The 23,249-nt window shown below is 32.2% G+C and overlaps 2 protein-coding genes across 5 annotated transcripts in view; one reads left to right on the top strand and one right to left on the bottom strand.

Annotated features, from left to right (window-relative positions):
* Positions 1–30: 30 nt before the first annotated feature.
* LOC140050975 (glutamine--fructose-6-phosphate aminotransferase [isomerizing] 2-like) lies at positions 31–19,633 on the bottom strand. Of its 4 annotated transcripts, XM_072096015.1 has the most exons (20): positions 19,461–19,633; positions 18,217–18,324; positions 16,743–16,850; positions 15,181–15,306; positions 14,481–14,674; positions 13,955–14,102; positions 13,566–13,604; positions 11,686–11,724; positions 9,361–9,528; positions 8,433–8,525; positions 7,840–7,935; positions 7,312–7,409; positions 6,562–6,682; positions 5,471–5,628; positions 4,789–4,903; positions 4,439–4,566; positions 3,559–3,687; positions 2,619–2,657; positions 2,103–2,264; positions 31–1,398 (listed from the first exon to the last, which is right to left on the bottom strand). In XM_072096015.1, exons 1-20 carry the CDS (start codon positions 19,465–19,467, stop codon positions 1,354–1,356), a joined length of 2,121 nt encoding a protein of 706 aa, XP_071952116.1. In that variant the 5' UTR covers positions 19,468–19,633; the 3' UTR covers positions 31–1,353. The 4 variants fall into 4 exon arrangements, with proteins under 4 accessions (XP_071952116.1, XP_071952118.1, XP_071952117.1 ...); XM_072096017.1 differs by lacking the exon at positions 11,686–11,724; XM_072096016.1 differs by lacking the exon at positions 13,566–13,604.
* A 2,823-nt stretch (positions 19,634–22,456) lies between these two features.
* The window catches only part of LOC140051018 (solute carrier family 4 member 11-like), a 34,478-nt gene continuing 33,685 nt past the window's right edge, over positions 22,457–23,249 (top strand). The window contains exon 1 of the mRNA XM_072096075.1: positions 22,457–22,558. The gene's annotated coding sequence lies outside the window, so the exon portion shown is untranslated. The remainder of the gene's footprint in view (positions 22,559–23,249) is intronic.

Below are 23,249 nucleotides of genomic sequence, written 5' to 3'. Positions count from 1 at the left end.
TACCAAATTATTTAGTAATATCTATAAAAAATAAATATTCATGAATTTTGTTGTCGAATAAATCTTCTTTAAAGTTATATGATCAACTCTCCCAAAACATTTTTGTTGAGGTCCAAAAAGCCCCAACTTCTTTTTTAACATTCAAAACACATTCAGAATATCATGTTAGGTCAGCCCAAAGGGAGAGTTGATTTTAAATGAGGAAGACCAATCTCAGCCTCACCCATCTGACACTACCCTTTTCCATACAGGAAAGCAATAGGCCTACATAATGCAGTTATTGCTAATACTGATACTTAGCCAGTAGCATGTAATCTATGATATAGTTTTTTAATAATACACAAACAGTGTCTAATATTATATGAAATTTAAAGAAGTAAATCAATTTAATTAACAATAATAATAATAATAATTTTAATAATAATATATTCTGATTAAGCATTAAAATATGCAAGTAAGTGTGTCTTAATAATTTGTACCAATGTGGTACAAAAAAAGAACTTTTACCAATTTGATTCAAATTGATAATTAAATTGCTAAATAAATAAAGTACTTTCATATCAAAAAATGTGACCTAAAAAACTGGAAAAATTAGAAAATATTGTCCTGATAAAATTCCAAAATGTTATCCTCGATCCCAAAATAAAGATAACTTACATGAGAGCACAAATAAGGCATTGTCATTTAAAACATGACTAATATGAGCAGAATTTTAACTTTTTATCTAAAGCTCTGTCTACACTATCAAAATAGTATGATATACCCAAATATGGTAGTAATATGACATCATCATGTACATATATGGGCACATCACATTTTTTTGTAACATAAAGTTTGTATTGTAGAGCTTTACACAATAATGCTATAGTAAACTTAAAACCGGATACCCTTCACAATAAACCGTTTTTCAAATGTAAAAAGATTCCGATTTTTCAAGTTTGACTGTAAAAAGTTTAAATATTCTAATTAACTTTATTGATCAATTGAACACAAAAAGTACAAAATCTTTCAAGGTATTTCACATTCTTAGGATCAAGCAGAAACATTTAAATTTTATCAATATCGTATTATTTAATAATAATATTCATTTTGTGTAGCATACACCTGTAAGTCAAAGTTCCAAAATAATATCAACAAATATATTTAAAAGCAAAAAGTAAAATAAAAATCTTAATCTTGGTCAATATAGACAAAAATACCCAGAAATGGCATCTGTCAAACTATAAATAGATTTCCTCACTGTCTTTTTAACTTACGACCTTATTTGGTATAAACTGGGAAGTACGTCACATGTTTTATACTGCACATTCCATGTCATTATAATGATACTGTATCTCTGTCATCTGCTTTAAATTATTCTACTGTAACAGATTTTGCCAAATTTCTTGGACAGTCAACCTAGGCAGAAAGAAAAACAAAACAAATGTTAGCAAATCTTATATCTTAATCAATTAATATCTAGCAATTGTGGACAGATTTCAATATTTTATACTGATGCAGATGTAAAAACAGACTGGACTGTTCTTGCAGTGCAGGCCGACCAAGCACCATACAAATTTTAGTAGGATATTCCATGCTAGCCGAGCAGACATTTTTGTTAACATCCTAGATGAAATCTCCCTATTATTATTATTATCTAAAGCTCTGTCTACATTATCAAACTAGTATGATGTGCCCAAATATGGTAGTGACATGACATCTGAGAGGAAAATTGCAAGGTATCTATATGTGTCATATGTGTACTACTAATACCAAGGGTAGAGTATTGTCATCAATTTTTCACTAAATCTTAAGCTTTGTTTACACTAACTAGTTTGACTAAAAAAGTGTGATGTGCCCAAATATGGTAGGGGTATTCCCAAATTTAATAATGATATGACATCATCATTTTCATTATCACAACTCCAATTTTTTGCCACATTTGATAGTGGAGACAGAGCTTTAGAAAAGGTTATTTAGGGAGTAAGGTGCCCATGCTGCAAGAAATCCTGGTTGTAAGCCTTACCCACAATTAAAGCAGCAAAAAAGTTGGGATGCATGTTACCCTTAATTCTACAGAGCAAACACTGAAAAGTTTGTATGAATCAAAACAAATTGCTTACATCATATCCTCTAAGTACAGCTGTGTGGAATGCAAGAAGTTGAAGAGGAATGACACAAAGAATGCCCTGAAGACAGTCAACGGTGCCAGGTAATTCAATCACACGTGAGGCCTTGCTTTGTGATTCCTTATCACCCTTTTGGCAGATCAAAATCGGTGCACACTGCGAATCAAGAAACAAAAGCAAAACAATTATTTTCAATCTTATTTACAATTAAAAAGAGATATATTTACTTAAGACAAAAGGTGTTCTGACAGAGTGTTCTAGATGGCATATGATAAATAAATGCTGATTCAAAATAAGCAGGCCTTCGAGTTGTTAATGAAGGCTTGTCTGACCATTCCAACATTATCTAGAACTTGTTTGAATAACGTGTTCGTATTTCTACCACGCTTCAAGCATTTGTCATCTTGGAAGAATAGCTTTTTCGTCATTATTATTATTGTGTGGCTTATATACAAAAATAATTTTAAATAAACTAAGCCTCTTTATATAAATTATAAAACAAATACTTACTCCTCTGGCAGTCACTTCATGGAGTGCATTTTGACATTTCTAAAGAATAAAAAAAAACATATTGAGTTTGATCTTCTGGCTTCAACTCAATAGGGTAAAGGGTGTTGACAGAATTGTTGGACATTTTCTTCAAGATAGCAAGCATACAGTATAATTTCTTTTCTCTTTTTATCCTAACACACCCAACTCGCCAATTACAAGATGGATAAACTTTATTCTGCTTATAAGCTAAGTCTTATTCGAGGCTTAGGGAGTGAATAGTCTTTAGTTACAACCCTGACACTAGGTCAGGATTGAACCCTGGCACTAGGTCAAGATTGAACCCGGGCACTAGGTCAAGATTGAACCCGGGCACTAGGTCAGGATTGAACCGTGGCACTAGGTCAGGATTGAATCCTGGCACTAGGTCAGGATTGAACCCTGGCACTAGGTCAGGATTGAACCCTGGAACTAGGTCAGGATTGAACCGTGGCACTAGGTCAGGATTGAACCCTGGCACTTGGTCAGCATTGAACCCTGGCACTAGGTCAGGATTGAACCCTGGCACTAGGTCAGGATTGAACTGTGTCACTAGGTCAGGATTGAACCATGTCACTAGGTCAGGATTGAACCCTGGCACTAGGTCAGGATTGAACCCTGGCACTAGGTCAGGATTGAACCCTGGCACTAGGTCAGAATTGAACCCTGGCACTAGGTCAGAATTGAACCATGAACCCTGGGATTGGAAGACAAGCATGTTAAACACCAACTATCCTATTGGTCAATATTTATTGTAATTGAAAATTTAAAAATAACACAGCAGAACTATTTCTACAAAACAATATATACAGAAAGATATATTTGTTTGTTTCATTTTGCTTGTTTTGTTAATGGCGTTCATATGCTTTCTAGTTGACGCCACCATTGATTTATTTATTGATAACAATCAATATGTAGTTACCGTATACATGGAATCCTTCATAATAATCATGATAACAGGCATAGCCTTGTCTACAAGTGCTAATGGTCCATGCTTCAACTCTCCTGCAAGAATTCCTTCAGAATGTAGGTACGTCAACTCTTTAATTTTCTAATAAAATACAAGTTAAGATTTATGTGTTAGTAGCGTTTGTAACAAAATAACCACCATCTTTTATACGTCAGTTATTTGTGGGGTTTGGAGTTATTGCTTAACGTGATGGGGAGGAATTGCCTTTAACAAAGATAAAGAATTAATAGAACGTCTTATTAGAAAAGTTAGCGGAATCACTGGTGTCTGTTTGCCTTCAGTTGACTCTCTTGTTAGAGTCAGGGTTACAAATTTGTTTTGTCATATAATGACTGATGAGACCCATCCTCTCTATGATGTGATTGTCAGGAATTATATGCCCAGAAGTGGACTTTTGAGAGTTCCTGCTTTTACCACCAACAGATACCGTGATTCTTTTGTAGTTAAGGGTATGGTTTTCTTTAATGAAGATCATAAAAGGTAACTTGTGGGGTGGTCTGATCTTTTATTTGTATTTATACATGTATAACTTTGTTGTTGATTTGCAAGCTCCTGTAATTTCTTCTTACGGAGACAATAAAGTATGTCGTATGTCATATGTATGTTGGTGACTTTTAAAAGAATATTTCAGTCAGAATATAGTGTTTAGTGTTAAATTGTCTTGTGCTCTTAGTCTTACATAACAACATACACCAGTCAATTTTTTTAATGATTCAGAAAAAATTAGACAACTAAAAACTTTATTATTACAATTACTTTCTTAATTTATAATCATTTATATAATGTTTACTTGTTTAATTTGAATATAAATTATAATACAGAAATGACCTACAAGTGCGCCCTCTAGGCATGTTGCATAATTGAAGCCACGTCCCATAAGTAAAATACTTTTCTGCTCATACAATTCTTCTGCTAACTTTTTAATGTCCTCATCCATTTCAAGAACCTCCTTGATTAGGTCTGCAAAATTATTTTATCAAAAATATATATATTTTTTACAATTTCATAATGCAATTTTAGTAGTAGAAAAAATTTCAGGAAAATTAAACTACAAACAAAAGTTTGTTGTTTCACAGGCAGTTGACAAAAACTTACAAAAGCTTTAGAATAGTTTGTACAAAGTGCATTGGCTCTTTATACTTAAGTAAATTTATGAAGGAAAACCCATTCATTATTACTTACTGGGTAGATTTTCGAGGGCTTCAATAATCTCATTTCTACGGCTTCTTGTTGAGATCCTATCTTGGTTCATAACCAGACCAAACATGACAAGAGAGATGAACTGACTGGTGTAGGCCTACAATGACAAAGGTGTAACCATAACATAATGCACTGTTCTCAAAAACTTTGTTTACTAAAGCCTTTCAAGCTGTTTGATGGATTTAAAAAGTGATGATATGCTATTTATACTTACTGTACTTATAAATTTGTAATTATGTTTCTTTTGCCATGCAGAGAACACTGAGTAAAGTATAAATATTATGCTCTAACTAATAATATATTTTGCATAGCAATGTATCTATTCTATTCCCAACAAACAACAGAGACAGACAAGTCACTGAAGCGTGGTTCCCACTAGCGACGCAACGCAAGGACGTAACGCAACGCAAGTGAATTGACCAATCACAAGCGATGGCTTATTCGCTTGTGATTGCTAACTGTCTATAACTTCGCTTGTCATTGGTTAAAACGCTTGCGTTGCGTTTACGTCCTTGCGTTACGTTCTAGTGGGAACCAAGCTTTAGCACAGGGGTACAGTGAGAATAAAACTTGAATTATCTTTTCTATTTCTATATGGTTTTCCTTTGTTTTTTTCCTCATCAATTTTAACACAGATAAAATAAATAATGTATTGCACATTTACTTTTGTACTGGCAACACCAATCTCTGGTCCAGCGTTAATGTGAACGCCGCAAGTTGTCTCACGTGAGATAGAGCTACCGACTGTGTTTGTGATACCGACTGTGAGGGCGCCTCGCTTCTTGCAGTATCGTAATGCATTCAATGTATCTGCTGTCTCGCCTATAGATAAAAGAAACGGTTAGATTATGCAATAAATAGCAATATGAAAGAAGAAAATTAATTTAACATGAAAATAAATAATAATAAAATGTAACTATTTTATATTGAAAGGTGTTTCTTTCAGCAAGATGCTTTACTGTCATTGCTTGGCCCTTTAGATGGGATGTTTAGCTGTTGTCCTTGTGTACAGTGTATGTAAATTAAGTAGCAGATTGTCTCCCATGGTTACACATGGAGTACTAAACCCAAAATCTCTATCTCTTTCTCTTAAAATATATTACTTTTACATTTATATTGATGTATTGTCCCTTGAAACAAAAAAAACGAAGATCAAAATATTCTAAATTTAAATTGGCCATATCAAAGTAATATTAAAGTTATTCACTTTAAGTCGAAAATTAGAGCCAAAAACAACAAGTTTACGTAATTAACAGGTAAATTAATTTGATTACAAATCGTTGCGAGCGAAAGTAAACAAAGATTTCAAACCACGGGTATGCATTATGCCTGATGCTAATTAGGATTGTTTACAACTCTTCACGGTTGAGAAGGTGTTTTCACACATTGCGAGGAAGTTTTATGATTATGCATACAAAGTAGCCAAACAAGCGCGTTGCATTATGAATATGAGATATGTTTTGATCGAAAAGTTTGACTGGAAGTCAAAGTTATTTTTTGAACAAAAAAACATCAGTATTTCAGCTAAATTAATTTTTTTGGACTAATTTGTGGTGAAAGTTAATAACTATTATGATACTTCAAAATGACCCACTTTTTTTCGAAATTTTTTTTTAAAATTTTTTTGGAATTAGTCAAAGGGACAATACATCTTTAAGGATTAAAACTGGGATTACTATAATCCCAGATTAAAACTGGGATTACTATAATCCCAGATTAAAATGATCACTACTATAATCCCAAAATAAAACATACCTGATTGACTGATGAAGAAGCAGATATCATCTCTAAATATTGGAGTTCTTCTGTCAAGGAAGTCACTAGCAAGTTCTACAACAACAGGTAGCTCTGTCAGCTCCTCAAGTAACTGGCGAGTCTGTAGATATAGGTAATAATATGCAAGGTTAGTATAGTTAGTATAAAGCTTTGTCCACACTATCAAATTTGATGTGACTTGCCCATATATGGACATGATGATGTCATATCACTACCATATCTGGGCACATCTCACTTTTTTTGTCAAACTAGTTTGATAGTGTAGACAGAGCTTAAGACTCCCAGAACTCTAATCACTACTGCTTGTAGTTTATTCGATAGAAACAGACATTGTCCTTATGAGCACAATAGATTATTGGGGACCCGTCAGGATACTTCTTGGGATTTAGAGGACTATCCCAGGTGTTTTGCCAGTGCTTGAATCTTCTTGTATGGCATATTTTATTCTGAATACTTAGTATTTCATGATATATCCAATCATAAGAATGTTACTTTTTAAAGTAATTACAATAAAAATAATAATATACACTTGGAATGACAAGACAAAGAGTACACAAAATAGACAAGAAAGCTTTTGGTATTCCATAGGCTCAAACCTTTGAACAATCAGTGTTTAAATCATAAACATAGTATAAAACTAAAGAGTTTATGGAAAAAAACCACCTCAAATTTAAATTGTATGAGTTGTAACATTGTGCCTTATTAAACAATAAATGGTAATTCACTCACAGCAATGGCAGAATGGTAACTTGTTCCGCAAGCAATGAAAAGCAGACGTCGGCATCTGTGAATTTCAGAAAGGTGGTCCTGCAATCCACCAAGTATTACTGGAAAAAAATAATTATTACTATTATCATCTATATGAGGACATGATATCAAAGTATTCACTTCAAGAAAATACAAAAAGGTAACAAATATTCAAGATAGAACACATCTTTTTTCTTCTTATTTTGGTAGGATATGCCAGATGCCTTTTTCACTCGAGCTCCTGTGAATAATGTTCCGGCGAGCTCTTATATGAGATCTTCAAAGTGCTAGAGCGGTGTAAATGGTTCCTCTGCTTTTCTCCTTTTTTTGGTTATTTTAGAATATTTTATGGATCAATTTTGTGTGTAAGAAAATTGTGTTAAGAGTACTACGTATTATTATTATGACATTAAAATAATGAAATCTTCTATAAATAAGGTGAAATAAATAAATAATAAAACAATACATTGGAGAATCCTAAAGCAGACAACTGGATTTAAAGTTCTTTACCTTCTTTGTCCTTAAAGTTGACCCGACCTCTCATGGTGTTGATGACACTCTCAGGTTGCTCAAAGATCTCTTTCTGCATAAAATACTGGTAATTACCTGAAAATATGATAATTATTCATTATGCAAATTAAGTTTATTCATCATGGTGATGGTGGTCATGGTGATCTGAATAGGTAATTTAAAATTTAACTTTTGATGCAATTTTAAAATTGTAATTTTATTGTAAAAAAAATTTTATCGTCGAAATAAAGATACCGAGATATATATTATGATACGATATTATTTATTTTCAATTTAACAATGAGGTACAAATGAAATTTGGTTTGTTGTTTTAGATTTTGATTTATGAATAATTTAACTAGATTAACAACATACAATGAATACAAAAAGAAGAGTTTAACCAATGAATCTAAAGAGATCTTACGAACTTGCTACTAAATACATGAATTTAATTATAAAGAAATGATTGTCGGCAACGTTTAGTGTTTCGATTGAGTGATCAGTCTACCGGTTCGATTAAGCTTAAAGAATTTATTTAGAGGGTGATTAGGATCCTGACAATTTTTATTTACATTTTAATATAAAATGTCTACCTTTCATAATTTGTTGAATCTCCATTTTGAGTGTTTGAACCTCTCTTGACATGGACTCTCCTTCCTCTTTTTTCATTCGATGGATAGAAAGACCTTAAAAAGAAGCCATAACACAAATATACACACTTGTTGAAAAGAAGGATGCGTTTAAAATATCTATCATTGTGCTATTGTTTCAAAGGCAGTTAGTCACTACAATGGTTACTATGGTTCATTGTTCTTCTTTCAATGGTTTTGTACATTTGTTTTTAATCCTCTTTCAAATAGGTTTATGTAACTTAGAATCAATAGATTAAAGAGAGTGTACTAAGACAGATTACAGTGAAACCTTTCCTTTAGTACACTCATAGAACTATAAAATATAGTAACTATTATATTATAGTTCCATGGTACATACACCCTATTTAGTGGATACTTTCCCATGAACCAATCAAAGGGCAATGCAGTAGAAACTGTTAAGGGGATACGTTTGAGCCCCTAAAAATGGTGTCTCCTACTTGTATTATATTGTCCCATTTTTCTTCCAAAAGACAGTGCCTCCTTAAAAGGGGTGTCCTTTTAATAAGTGTGTACAAAGAAGGACTTCCACACTGTATATATTTGAACGCTACATCCCAACCCCTATTAAAATAACAATTTGCTGTAAAGGGGGGAAATATATGTTTTAAATGTACAGCCAATTCCTATTCAACATCCTTATTAAGTGGATACTTACTTGAAGATTTCCCCTTAATAATAATAGTTCATTCTTATAGCACATATAAGCAAGCTCTCAATGCGCTGTACAAAAACTAAAATAGATATTTTACTATAGTTGACTGATCTAAATGCCGGTTTTGAATTCATACCATAACAATACTTTAAACATACATGTTCTTTTGAATTTAATAAAGCTTACACATCAACACCGAGAAAGAAGACAACTTACATCCATCCATGACAGCAGCGACGTCATCATCTTCAAGATAGATGACACGATTGGTATGCTCAATGATGGCGCTAGCATCACTCGCAAAGAAGTACTCAGCTGCTTTGATGTCGCCACTAACCTCAAAGTCGGTTGTGCTGAAACTTCTTTTGAAGGCTGAGTCAGTACCTGAAGAACAAAATTGTTTCCGTTACTGACGGCATATTTTCATTAATATTTGACATAATATTTTGACAGACACCCTTCCAGCTTCCTTAGTTGTTATCTAGGTATATTCATTGTAACATATGATATGTTAGAATACTTAGATAGGTTATACATAATGAAATGGGTTAAAAAGTGTTAGATGCATGAGCTAAGAAGGAATAATGATAATGAATTTAAATCTACTACCAAACATTCTGAAGGAAAATATTGTTGAATTGATGGTCAAGTCAATCAAGGTTCCATTGCAAGTTTTGCAATTGTATTTACTAGCTGTGTAATTACCAAACTTGTCAAGCATTTCTTAGTTAGTACAACTGAAAGAAGATAGGAGTTATTGTACTACTAAAAAATGTATTACTAAATTCTTAATATAAATTCTTTTTAATGAAGAATCTGCATGGGTTATCATCTTTAAAAAATAAAATAAACTAAATAGTGTCTATGAATTGAGTTTTGTATTTACAGTACAGTATACCATGGAGGTATAAATACCTCCATGAGTATACCAACATTCTCAAAGACACCCTAGAAATTAGAAACCCTACTGTACAGTCCAAATTCTTTCCTACTCTTCCGTATGCATTAATATCTAAATCTGGTTTATGTAGCAGAACCCCGATTGGGACACCTTCGCTACCCAATAAATGTCACTTTTATTCTCTCTCTAAAGGGAAAAGGTTCAAAAGGTGTTAGTACAGTAGTAATAATACTAGTTTCCTTTGCACTCACTATTCTATATCAAGGCAATATTAAGAAAAACAATTTCCAAAACGTTTCCAAATTCAATTTAGGATAATAAAGAGCAAAAGAGCACATGCAATGAATGTTGTAAGTTTTCCTTTGAACAAAAAAAAAAAAAAAAATGTCGTCTTTAGACAAAAAAAAAGAAAAACATTCAAAGTTTGGTCATTCCTATAGAGCATTCACAACAAAAATAATTCATAAATGGAGAGGACGACTAAATAAAATTGTTTTAAGTGTTCAAGATGATCGATCTAGATCAAACATGCGAAAAATGGTTGATGTTCAGACAAAAAAAATTAAAACAATCAAAGTTTGGTTATTCCTATAGAGCATTCACAAAGTATTTATTAATTGAAGAGGAAGACTAAAAAAAAATATGTTTAAGTGTTCAAGATGATCGATGTAGAAAGAGTTAAAGATAGCAAACAGAGAGACAGGATTCCCTTGCAAAAAAACAAGTACATCAAAGTAATTATTAAATGGAGAGGAGGACTAAGTGTTTCAGGTATTCAAGATGATCGATGTAGGAAAAGTTAAAGATAGCAAACAGAGAGACAGGATTCCCTTGCAAAAAAAACAAGTACATCAAAGTAATTATTAAATGGAGAGGAGGACTAAGTGTTTCAGGTATCGAGATGATCGATGTAGGAAAAGTTAAAGATAGCAAACAGAGAGACAGGATTCCCTTGCAAAAAAACAAGTACAACAAAGTAATTATTAAATGGAGAGGAGGACTAAGTGTTTCAGGTATTCAAGATGATTGATGTAGGAAAAGTTAAAGATAGCAAACAGAGAAACAGGATTCCCTTGCAAAAAAACAAGTACAACAAAGTGACTATTCGTAAACTGTAAGGTCAATTTAGAATTATAAATCACTGAATGCTAACTACATTACTATTGCTTTATCAACACTTTAGAAGACAAAAAAAACCACTTTAGAATAAATATTTAATATGAGATAAACAAGATAATTGGTACAGAATGTGGAGTAAGTATATAAATCAAATGAATAGCTTAATTCATAGTATTTTGAAAACTAAATGTATGCTGTGATATTCAGAACTAATTTTAAATAAAATAATAATTAATAATAAAGGAAGGGATTGTACTGTAAACATATTGATTAGAAAATAAATAAGTAAATTAGACTGAAAACTTTCGAACAGCAATGCATTCAGATAATCACTTCATTCCATTAGTACATAGTACTGTTAACACCTCTGACAAGACTAGTAGAAATGGCAAAGACTATAATTAGAAATTGACATAGCAGATGGGTTATAACATTTTATGACAGGCATTATAGACATGGTAGATGGAATATACCATTATGGCAGGCATGAACGGTAAGATACAACGGCAAACCTGAATTACTTTTATTGTTTTCTTCTATGCTGCTTCCGGTTTCCTTAGCTTGTTAGCAAAAATTTAAAGAAATAAAAATGATCAAGTCAATACGGGACAAATGGTTTAATTATTAAATTAGACATATTAATGATGATAATTAACATTTAGGTTTAATTTGATTAAAGTTACAAATAACAATTAAAGTCTCAGTTAATTAGTATCTATTATAAATATGTATAAAATACACATTTTACTTAATTTAAGCAGATATTATTTTTCTATAAAATAAAATTCTGTAAAAATTAGTGGATGAATAAGCAAAGATTAATTAGAATTTGCAATATGTGTACAATAATTACAGAATTTAAAACTAACAATTACATTTATCTACATTAAAAATATATGCAGTTTTCTCCCAATATAGAAATCAATTTCGGACAATTAGGCAAGGTACTGAATAAACTGTAAAAATCTAAATCTTAATTTTCAAATTGTATATATTAATCCAATTGACAAAATATAGCCTCAGATTGCTATTGCGTAATGGTTTCAATGGCTAGGCCTAGCCCACTACTACTAGACAAGTGTTTCTTTGGGTTTTTTTAAATACCGGTTGGAAGCAATTAGTAACCGGCTTACAGAGAACACAGATATGGGTTAATACGACCATTATTACACTGCAGTACAACAATAACATCAATTGTTGATTTTATGAGAAAGCAAATGTGGCGTTCTTTTAAAACATTTTTTGTAAGTCTTAAGTTTGATCGAAAATACATTATCAAAAGATGTTATGCAAACACATACAGTTACATGAGAGCATTTTTAAAACCTAAAAAACTGATCTAATTAATTTTGACTAAATACAAAAATAAATGAATGAAATGAATGATAGCCGAGCTGTGATAAATGAGAAACACTGAATGAGTATCATGGCTACAGACACGTGCACGTAACACATTTACTTAATTTAAAAGATATTTTAAATAAACTATTGTTCCAAGAAACAAATCAAAATTATACACATTGTCAAAAACCAATCATGTTTGTTTCACAATTGAAAAATAAAAATCAGTGACGGATCTAGAATTTTAAAATAGGACGGGCCAAGGCCCTAAAATTGGCAAATTTTATGTTCCGAACTGAAATTAGTGTCCTATCTTTTACATTACAATTTGCCAAAAAATAGGGTGGGGGAGAGGGGTTGAATCTTGAATCTATGAAAATTCTTAATTTAATTCATTTCAGGACCTTATAAAATAAAAAGACATTCTGTTTCATTAAGCATTACCAAAAATTAAATTGCATGTTTGCCAATAGTGTCTTATCTTATAGTTTATACTACAAACTAGGTGGTTGAGTAATTAGACACATTTTAAAGTTCAAACAATTATAAAGGCAATAAAATAGATTGAATTTGGGGGGGGGGGGGGGTCACATCAAACTAATGTAAGTAATTTATTGAAGGCCCAGACCTTTTGCTTTCCACCACAATGATTAACAAAGACATAAGTAAAACCATTTAGTCTTTTAAAAAGGCCAGGACACTACAGTACATCACCCAAGTAATCTGCAAATAGGGTTAACTAAAGTAAAAACAGCACAACCACCTCTAAGCTTGGCATTTACTACTTTTCAAAAGGGTGATTTTTCTGATAGTGTAGACAGAGCTTTAGTATAGTCCCACTAATTTGCACCAGATTTTATGCATAGATGTAACACAACAATTTTTTTTTTCTCAGCAACATGCTACTTCTACAACACATATTTAGCCTAAACATTGGCTACCCTACAGACACAGGCCCAAAGCAACAGCATATTCAAAGAACATTTTGTGCCCCTTACACATCAGACGTTTTGTTATTGTTAGTGCAGAGAAAGTGCAACATAAGTGTTTAGATTCTTACCTTCTCTATTATAGGCCACATCATCTTGAAATTCCCTCCCTAGCATAGATAACAATCAATGCTTTTAAGTTACAATACAGGAAGCCTATATTATATACTTAGGTCTATTGGACATAGAGCCACTCAACTGGTGTTGGTAACTTTTTCATTGAAGAGAGGAACTGATCATGACAGCTATTAAATTGACTATGTATGGATAGTGTTTTTGAAAGTGTGATTCAAAAAAGATTTTTGACAGGTAAGATATGTATTTGATGAACGTCTAAGAGAGTTTAACAGCCCTCAAAACTGTAATAATCTATTATGTTCTGTAACATGATAGATAATATATATATATATGTATATGGCTGTGCATTTGCAAATAGATAACAAGTGTCCATGTGACTCACCTCTGTTGTCACGGTACAGAATCGGTACAAAGTTGCTGGATAGATTTCCTTTTGTCTTGACACCAATCAATAAAGGGCTTCCTCTTCGAGTGCCAACACACTGGCTGGGATAATGAATACTTTTAAAACATAAAGCAAAAGCACCCTCCTAATTTTATAAAAGAAAACAAAAGTTTAACATCTTATTGAGACGAGTTATTTGGGGTATGATTTGAATTTTTGATTTGAATTCATTAGGAAAATCATCATAAAAAATACATACAAAATTGATAACATATATTACTGACATTACAAATAAATACATTTATAAAAGATTTTCCAGGATAGCCCAAAAAGCTTATTAGCTTATTTCCATTTGGATCCTTAAATGGGTCAGTATAAATGATTTCTTAATATTACGCGCTGTGTCTATTAAAGGGCGTGTCACAGTCACAGAGAAACCCTTTGATCTCTGGAGCTCAAGATCCTGTTGTTAGACTGCCTTGGTATTATAAAGGATAAATTGTGATTATCGTATTCATCTTACCAGCTGAGCTATGACAACCTCAACAAGCTCTCTGAACGACATGTCCTCATTCTCACGGTGGTCGTAGACGTACTTGCACAGTTTTGCAATCACTTCTGTGTCTGTCTCGGACTCAAATACGTAATCTTTACTTTCAAGTACTTTCTTGATGTCCCTGTAGTTGGTTACAATCCCATTGTGAACAACAACAAATTCTGAAGTAAATTTAATAATTTATCAGTCGGAAATAAAATACTGTGCTTGTGTATATTCCCATCTCCAATTTTTTTGTTTGTTGTCAGACATGATTCCATGTGTTGAATTCCATATTATGTTTAAACATCTGAAGCTCCGGCTACACCATCAAATTAGTTTGACAAAAAAAAGTGTGATTTGTCCAAATATGGTAGTGATATGCCCAAATATGGTAGTGATATGACATCATCATGTTTATATACTGTATGGGCACATTTTTTTGTCACATAAAGTCTGATAGTGTAGACAAAGCTTTAGTATAGTTCGACTAATTTTGAATCTAGGCACCTTGGGAATATGCATAGATATAACACAACAGATATTTTAGAATTTTATAGAATTTCTTGATAATATAGAATTTTTTTTTAATATTCACTCACATTTTGATGTGAAATCTAAACTAACAGGAAGGGGAATGATTTAAAATTCACAAAAATAGAAAAAAACACATATAACCTATACTTACCATTATTTACATCGGATCGTTGGGGATGACTATTGATAGCACAGGGGGCGCCATGCGTGGCCCAACGGGTATGAGCAATACCGCAATGTATGTCATACTCTATATCTAACTTCATGTCTTTCTCACCTAAGTAAGAAAATATTTTATCATTATTTAATGTCTCAAAAAGAAAAATGATGTATGTATTCAGGTCCAAATTTGGACAAATGAAATATCATGAGACTTTATAAAAGCATGGCAAAATTATAGAAAGCACCATTAAAATGTTTTTTAACATCCAAATATTAAAATCATTGAAAATGCATTCCATCCTAATGCATTTTTCGCTTTTAGTTAACCAAAAGGGACATAATATCGATAACCGAAGGTCAATAAAAATATTAGAAATCCTCCATGATTTTCAGGAAACTGTGTATGGTATGAGTGGGGTGGCCTACGTGATTGTTCAGCATAGATGAATGATAGCACTGTAAAAACTTTATGTGACAAAAAAATGTGATGTGCCCATATATGGACATGATGATGTCATGTATCACTACTATATTTGGGCATATCGCTACCATATATGGGCACATCACACTTTTTTTGTAGTTTGATAGTGTAGACAGAGCTTTATGGAGGGGTGTTCTTATTACATTTTAAAAGGGCTATGTCAATTTATTCATTTTGTATTGTTTGTATTTTATATTTATTTTGTAGTTTTAGTTTACTTAGAAAAACAAATAAACTTATGATTGTTTAACCTTTGAATGGTAAGTTACCGCAACAATATTTACTGTATGAATGAAAGAAATGTTCATGTATTTAAGATCTTTATCTACGAGTATGGCTACACAGTTACAGATAAGATTCTACTGTACGTCATACTACACTGTATAGCAAACACATACTATTACAGTAGTACAACCCTAATGCTCTGTCTACACTATCAAACTAGTTTGAAAAAAACAAGTGTGATGTGCCTAAATATGGTAGTCATATGCCCAAATACGGTAGTACTAGATGACATCATCATGTACATTATATGGGCACATCATATTTTTTGTCACATAAAGTTTGAAGAAATAACGTTGAAATAATAATATGTAAAATTGCAAAAAATAAACCAGTTTTAATCAAGATTAATTGAATTTTTTTTTGTTCATAGGTTTTCAGAGTATGTTTATAATTGGCTAAAATCATGGTGGATATAGTTGAATGCATCGGTGAATATTGGGTGGATACTGTCTGTGTTTATGTCAATTCTGTATTACTAAAGAATTCCTCAACTGGTTCTACATGATTAAACAAACAATTGGTTCCACCCAAAACAGTCTATATTCTCAAGCATGGTTTAGTTATTTTGACAAAATATCTCATAACTATTAAAAAATATGTTTTTTTTTTATAATGATAATATTGGTATACAGTGCATTAAATGTGAAATTGCTTAAACCATTTTTTAAAGATTTAAAACCACAATCTAAACCGAATGACACATACATACAGTAAAAGGAGCAAATTCTTTTTTAATTTTAATATTATATGGTATTTCAGGCAAATTGTATCAAGCAGTAACTTACATCTTAGCTCTTCTTCAAGGGCTCTTACTTTGCCCTTCTTCTTCACAATCTTGGTTTCAGGCTTTTTGATAACATCAGGACTCTCATTTCCACCATCAAATGCAATGCCTAGAAAAAATTACAAGAACTTTAAAAAAATGACAAGATAATACTGTAGATTAAATACAGGGCATAGAAATCGGGTATGTAGTGTAGGCCTCTTTTGAAAACAGATCTACATAATCCTTAATTAATGCTAATAATGGTACTGTCTGTACTTTCCGTGCCTATTATAATTATCTTATTGTATTAAATAAGAGGATTTCCTTTTAAAATTATATTTCATTAAAATTTCTTTACATCAATTAAACAAAGTATCAGAGAATATTTTTACATATTTGTATATATGTTGCTATAGTGATACTGAGTTATTGCAAAGACTTTAAAGTGTCTGTATTCCATTGTTGATATTCAAAGTAAAGTATTTATGTTAATCCTAAAAATCTTATTCAGTATCTATCTATTCTAAATTTAACTGTATCTAAACTAAACATTTGAAACTAAGACGTGTAAAGTATCAACAACCCAAATGCAGAGTTGAAAGATATAGAAAAAGTGCAATACCATTATCTCGCTTCTAAATGAATAATCAGTATATCACCCAGTACAGCTTTGCGATTCTTATTGATGCTTTTAGGTGTTTTTTTAATATTTTAAGCTAAACTTTTTGAATGTTCCTGTATTGTATTTCTTGTGTAAATTGCCTCCTTTTTTATATATATTTATCATTGGTTTTATACTTTTATACAAATTTTAATATTGAAAAAATGTAAATATCTTTGTAATTCAGCTAAGGCTGCGATAATGATATTGAAATAAATGAAATGAAAAAAAATAAATAAATAAATAAATAAAAAAAAAAAAAAAACTATAGAAATGTGACAAAAATGTGATTTAATAAAAAAAACAAATCTCAAACACTCATAGGGCTACAAATGTATGACTTTACGCAACTACTTTACGTAGGCACAACGCATCGAATCGATATTGGACAAATGACTTGCAACGTGCTTACGTCCAAGTGGGAAGCAAGCTTAAGGGGTAGATTCATAAATTATGATTTTGAAAACTTTGATGTACAGTACTCTAATTCATTATGAAAAATGTGTAATAGTTGAATCAACATTTTAAAATTGCAAGTTGAACCACCATGGTATAAAATCACTATTTGCCATGCAATAATGAACTTAAATTACATCATTACAAATATACACCAGATTTCACTCTGTGAATATTTCCTTTTATTAAATCATCCTAATCTACACATTGCTACCAGATGTTACACTGGATAATATTGATTTATTGACATTGTATATAATTCTGACGATTTGATTTGAAACAAAACAAAATGCACATTGCTTTCAAAATATAATTAAACTATAATTAAGCAGCTAATAATTAAGGCATTAGTAGTAGCAGACGTGTCAGATCTTACCTGCGGAATCATAGCCTCTGTATTCCAGACGTTGAAGACCTTTAATCAGACAGTCCAAAATGAACTTTCTATCTCTTGGAACAAGGTAGTTAATATAAGCAAATATCCCTGAAATAAAAATGATTTTCCAATAAGAATAAAAACTACTACAAATTACAGAATGCTACAAAATATTTTAATTACTTTTAAATAAAAACAATAAAACATAGTATTCTACCTCCTAAGCCCATGGTTGGTTTTGAATACAGCTACTGTAAGTCTGAATAATAAGTATCTACAGTAGAACTAGTTTGTACTGACTGTGGTAGTACTGTAATTTATACTTAAATATATCAACCAGAATGAACAAGAAACTATGACACAAACTATTCACACCTACATGCGACAAATGACAGTTTAGGAGATTTGGGTCAAGTGTTATAAACTTGGAATATTCAAAGTAACATCAAACCAAAAAACTTAAATACAAGGTTATTAAAAGTGCCACTTTAGTGAGTGACCACAATCTAGGATCTACTTCAGACCGGACTAACTGATCTTTTAAATCACAGTTTACAATTGGTTTGACAAACGGGTTCCTGTGGTATTTGCTAGAAAGGAGCTTTAAAGTTTACCACATAAGTGCTGCGTTACATGACGTAAAAAGTCAAGATCATCTACAAAAATTATTATAATAAGATATTAGATTATTAATTAATAATAATATAAAATTAATATACATTAATAATATTTAAAATTAATAATAAATAACTAAAAAAAAATACAAAAAAAGACAAGACATCCGGCATAAGATCTTCAGAATGCACATGTCGGGGAGAGAATTAAAACAAAAACCGATTTTGAGAAATTTCTGGTTTTGAAATCCGTTCTGTTTTTAATAGTATAGGCCTACTGTTTTTGTATTGTATTGATTCTATTATTAATAATACTAACTGCACAATACAATACAAATTAATTAATGATGAGTTTTAATATTTATTATTTATTTTTCATAATTCTTATTACTACTAGTACTACACGACTAGTCTATACATTTCTTTTCACATATCAAAAGCATAATAAATTGTTCTTACAATCATTAAACTAAAAAACCCCATAAAAAAACACCTCTAGCTGTGGGCCTGGCTAGGCCTAGATTATCGCTGAGTGGAAGGTTGTTGAAACTCATTTCTTACTGCTGAGTCGTTTTCTTATCTTAGCTGTACACAATGGCCTAACTAAAATGAGAATATATCGATACTCACCACACATTTTCACGCAGATATAACAGTCTATAGTAATATTTTGATATTTTAGGTTGCACCCTTAGCTGCGTTTAGTTGAGTCTATGTCTGTTTCGTGTATTTTAAACAAAATTACGCAAGCCGAAAATGAATTTGTCCACGTCGCTGATGTTTCATTGGTGATATTGTTTACTATGTTTGCGACAGATGTCCAGGCTGGATGGCATAAGTCTTCTGATTGGTCCATTAGAGTCTTTAGAAACTCCATTCACCAATCGACATCACTGACTTAAACTTGTTTAAAAGGTATGACGTATGGAGTATTGCGTGGGGGGAGTTCTGGCGAGATAAGAAGGCATGGATGGGTGGGGCGGAGATAAGAAGGGAACTTTACTAAGAACAATTTGAAATATTTTTCAAAGAATCATTTTCATATTAAAAGTTAATAATAACATATTGCAATATGCAACTGGAACTCATCTAGGCTAATTATGTTTTTTCCAACGCGAAACCAATCATAACATTCACGGCGAAAGTACAAAATATGTGGCATGCTATTTTTTTTTTGACACGAACAAAAATACTAAGTAAACGATCGTTTCACAGTGCGTACTATTGCACGCCATGTGATCCACAATCGACCAATCAAATGACAGGAATGTATTTAGGCGTTATATAGTAGTTACCATAGGCCTATACCATGGTCCTTGAGCCGTAGCCTATGTAGCAAGGAAACATGTGGGGTTTTTTATACTTTGACTGATGAGTGTACAACATGATAATACCGTAGTAGGCCTATTATTATATAGTGATCCAAATACAAATCACGCTCATATTCTCTATCGCTAATAACAAAATGATTCAACTGAGATGAAACAAACTTATCATATTTGAAATATGGAATGCCGGGATGTATGCATGGGATATTTCACAATACCTAAGCACTAAAATATCCAAAATTAATAATTTGGTGTGGAAGGGCTTCCAATGCATAAATCATTGGCATACTTTGCTAATTGGTGGCAGAAACTGTTAGGTACAACTTACAACTATGCTTAAACATAATTGTCTGCTGCGTTGTAGGCCTATATATAAAAAATAAATAAATATTATAAATCAATTTGTGTCTGTATTGCTTCACTGGTACAGTAAACTGTATCTTGGACTCATCCATCAATAGTGTAAAACCTTCGTTTGGATGATCCATTATAAAACACCGCAGTCTACAGAGATCATTTCATCCGTCTTGAAATAACTTTTATTAATAACATTTTTAAAGAACATTGACTAAGTTGAAATCATCTATCTGAAATTTATCGAATAAGTTGATGGTTAACATTGTCTGTGTTTCTTGAGTTTGTAATTTCTTCAGAAGGAAAAATTCTCCCCTGCCGCGCCTCTATTACTAGGACGGTACTCACTCTGGGTCCACGATCAGATGCCTTGATGTTACCGCCTCATGATGTGTGTATTGGAAAGGGGTGGTGGGGGACGTTTAAGTCTGGGAACTCCAAACGCAGAAGCTCGATAGCTTTCTTCTTTCAAGTATCGGCATGGGATTTGAACCCAGGCTATTCGTGCTACTCACACGACGCTCTGCCGATAGAGCTAACTAGTCATCTGCTTTATATAACCAGGTAAAACTAATACCGTACTCTTCTAATTGTAACCCACACTCTAATAGTAACCCGGACTTCTAATAGTAAAGTCAATCTACAATAATAACACACTACTCTAATAGTAACCCACGGGGATTACTATTATTAGAGTCACAAAAACTATTGACACTTCTAATTATAGTAACTCACCCTAAAAAACAATCAAAGAATAACCAGTCCTGAGAATAACGCCGAGTTGATATTTAGCCTAACCTTTTATCATTCACCAAATGCCATTATTTTTACCATTACACGAATATAAAACATTCATTATTTGTTTTATATCAGCGTTCCGCAACATTTTTTGACCGCGACTCCCAGGAATTTTCACGACTCAACATTGCGTATTTGATCTTACAGAAACACCCCATCGGCATCATCTTTATGTTCTACATTTGTTCCTAATTTGCTGACATGTATTTTTGTTCTCAAAATTGAGTGCGCAAAGCATAAAATTTACGAGATCGAATCCACAGAAAAGAGAATACTGACTGAACCAAAATTTAGGTGACCCAGTACTAGTATTGTCCTCTCCCTACATCTGGTCATTGTGTCGTTTCCACCGTCCACGGCATCACCAGATGCATTGACTTACTTCTTCTGTGAACCCCAAACACATTAGCATAATAGCTTTAACGCTATTCCACCACGACCGCATGGGGTTCGAACCCATGACATCCGTGTTGTTAACACGACGCACCTCAGTCGTCTGAGCTAATAACGATCATCTTGGATATAAACAGGTTAATGCAAGCTTTGACGGTCATGAATATATTTATGACGTAACGATGAATTACGTAATATGAAGTACGTATAAAATAGACTACAGCTTCTCAGTCAATGTACTTTTGGCGTTAATGGTTAAGGCTATGTTCGAATACTCTAAGAGATGCGCTAGCTTGGGTTCGAAACTCTGCGGATTTTTTTTTTTGTAATGAAATAAATATTGTTTTTATTTTGAAAAATATTGAGATTTAGGAATTAGGTAAGCTATTTTTTCGATTTCTACTGCGCGCTCGATTGTAGCCAACTACTTTTTTCACCGGTAAACACATTTGCGTTCAATGCTAACGTCAAGGGCTTCTCCCAAACCACAAAGGCCTGAACAACATCGTTATGAGTATCATTTTGGATGAATAGAGCTGTTTATATTGTTCTTTCTGTTATTAGTAATGTTCATTGTAAGTTCCCACCGCCGGTACATCAAAATTTAGTCTTTGCTATTCTTGCGTGTGTACGTGGACGTGTGTGTATTGTAAAGTTTTATGAATTTAACTTTTCGTTGGTGGCGCTAGTTGTTTTTTTTAATCGAAAACTCTTTCTACAATTTTTCTTTTGTCATTTCATCATCGACGTCGGCGCGGTATTCTCGTGTACTGGACATCTGTCTGTTGTCAGTCAAGAACAGCCAAGTGCTTATGAAATCAGATAATAGTTGTGGAAGTCGTTAATTTTCTTTAAGTAAGTATAAAACTATAAGATTAAATTGTGATTATTTAATATCCATATTATATGTGTTATTCTAATACTCCAAATAATTGTCGGCGTGCGTACGTAGGACCGGCTAGCTAGGCCAAACACATACGGAAACCACACCGGCGGCTACCTACCGGTGAGCCAGCAGCTCAGGCGGTTTTAACAACATCATTGTGCAACTTCCCGTGTAACAATAAAATAAAAAAAAAATAAAAAAGGCCGGACAGTAATTGAGAGAACTGAGTGATAAATATATGATATGTTTATTAAATTGATTTGTTTTTATAGCTTCATGGAGAAAATTATTTATTAATAATAAATATAAATAAAACAAGAAATATTTCTTACAAAACACTGCTTGACTACTATAATATAATAATTGACGCAACCGTTTTTTAATTAGCCTAGGTTAGTGTTCTTCCTTCATTAAATTCTTCTTTTATTGATATTATTTAAAATGAACAAAGATATTATCAATTATTTTGGTTTAACAAATGATGTAAACAAATTGCACCTGATTTGGCTGCATAGCGACGAAAGGTAGTTTATTTAATATATTAATTATAGGCCTATCAATATTGGTATCATTACAAATAGTACCACCCACCATAAACCATTTACAATCAACACAATGTAGAATAAAAACAATAAATCCAACCTTTCCATGCTCATTACA

This window comes from Antedon mediterranea, chromosome 6, assembly GCF_964355755.1.
Source record: "Antedon mediterranea chromosome 6, ecAntMedi1.1, whole genome shotgun sequence".
In the NCBI taxonomy this organism is placed as follows: domain Eukaryota; kingdom Metazoa; phylum Echinodermata; class Crinoidea; order Comatulida; family Antedonidae; genus Antedon; species Antedon mediterranea.
This window is presented reverse-complemented; position numbering and strand designations above follow the sequence as displayed.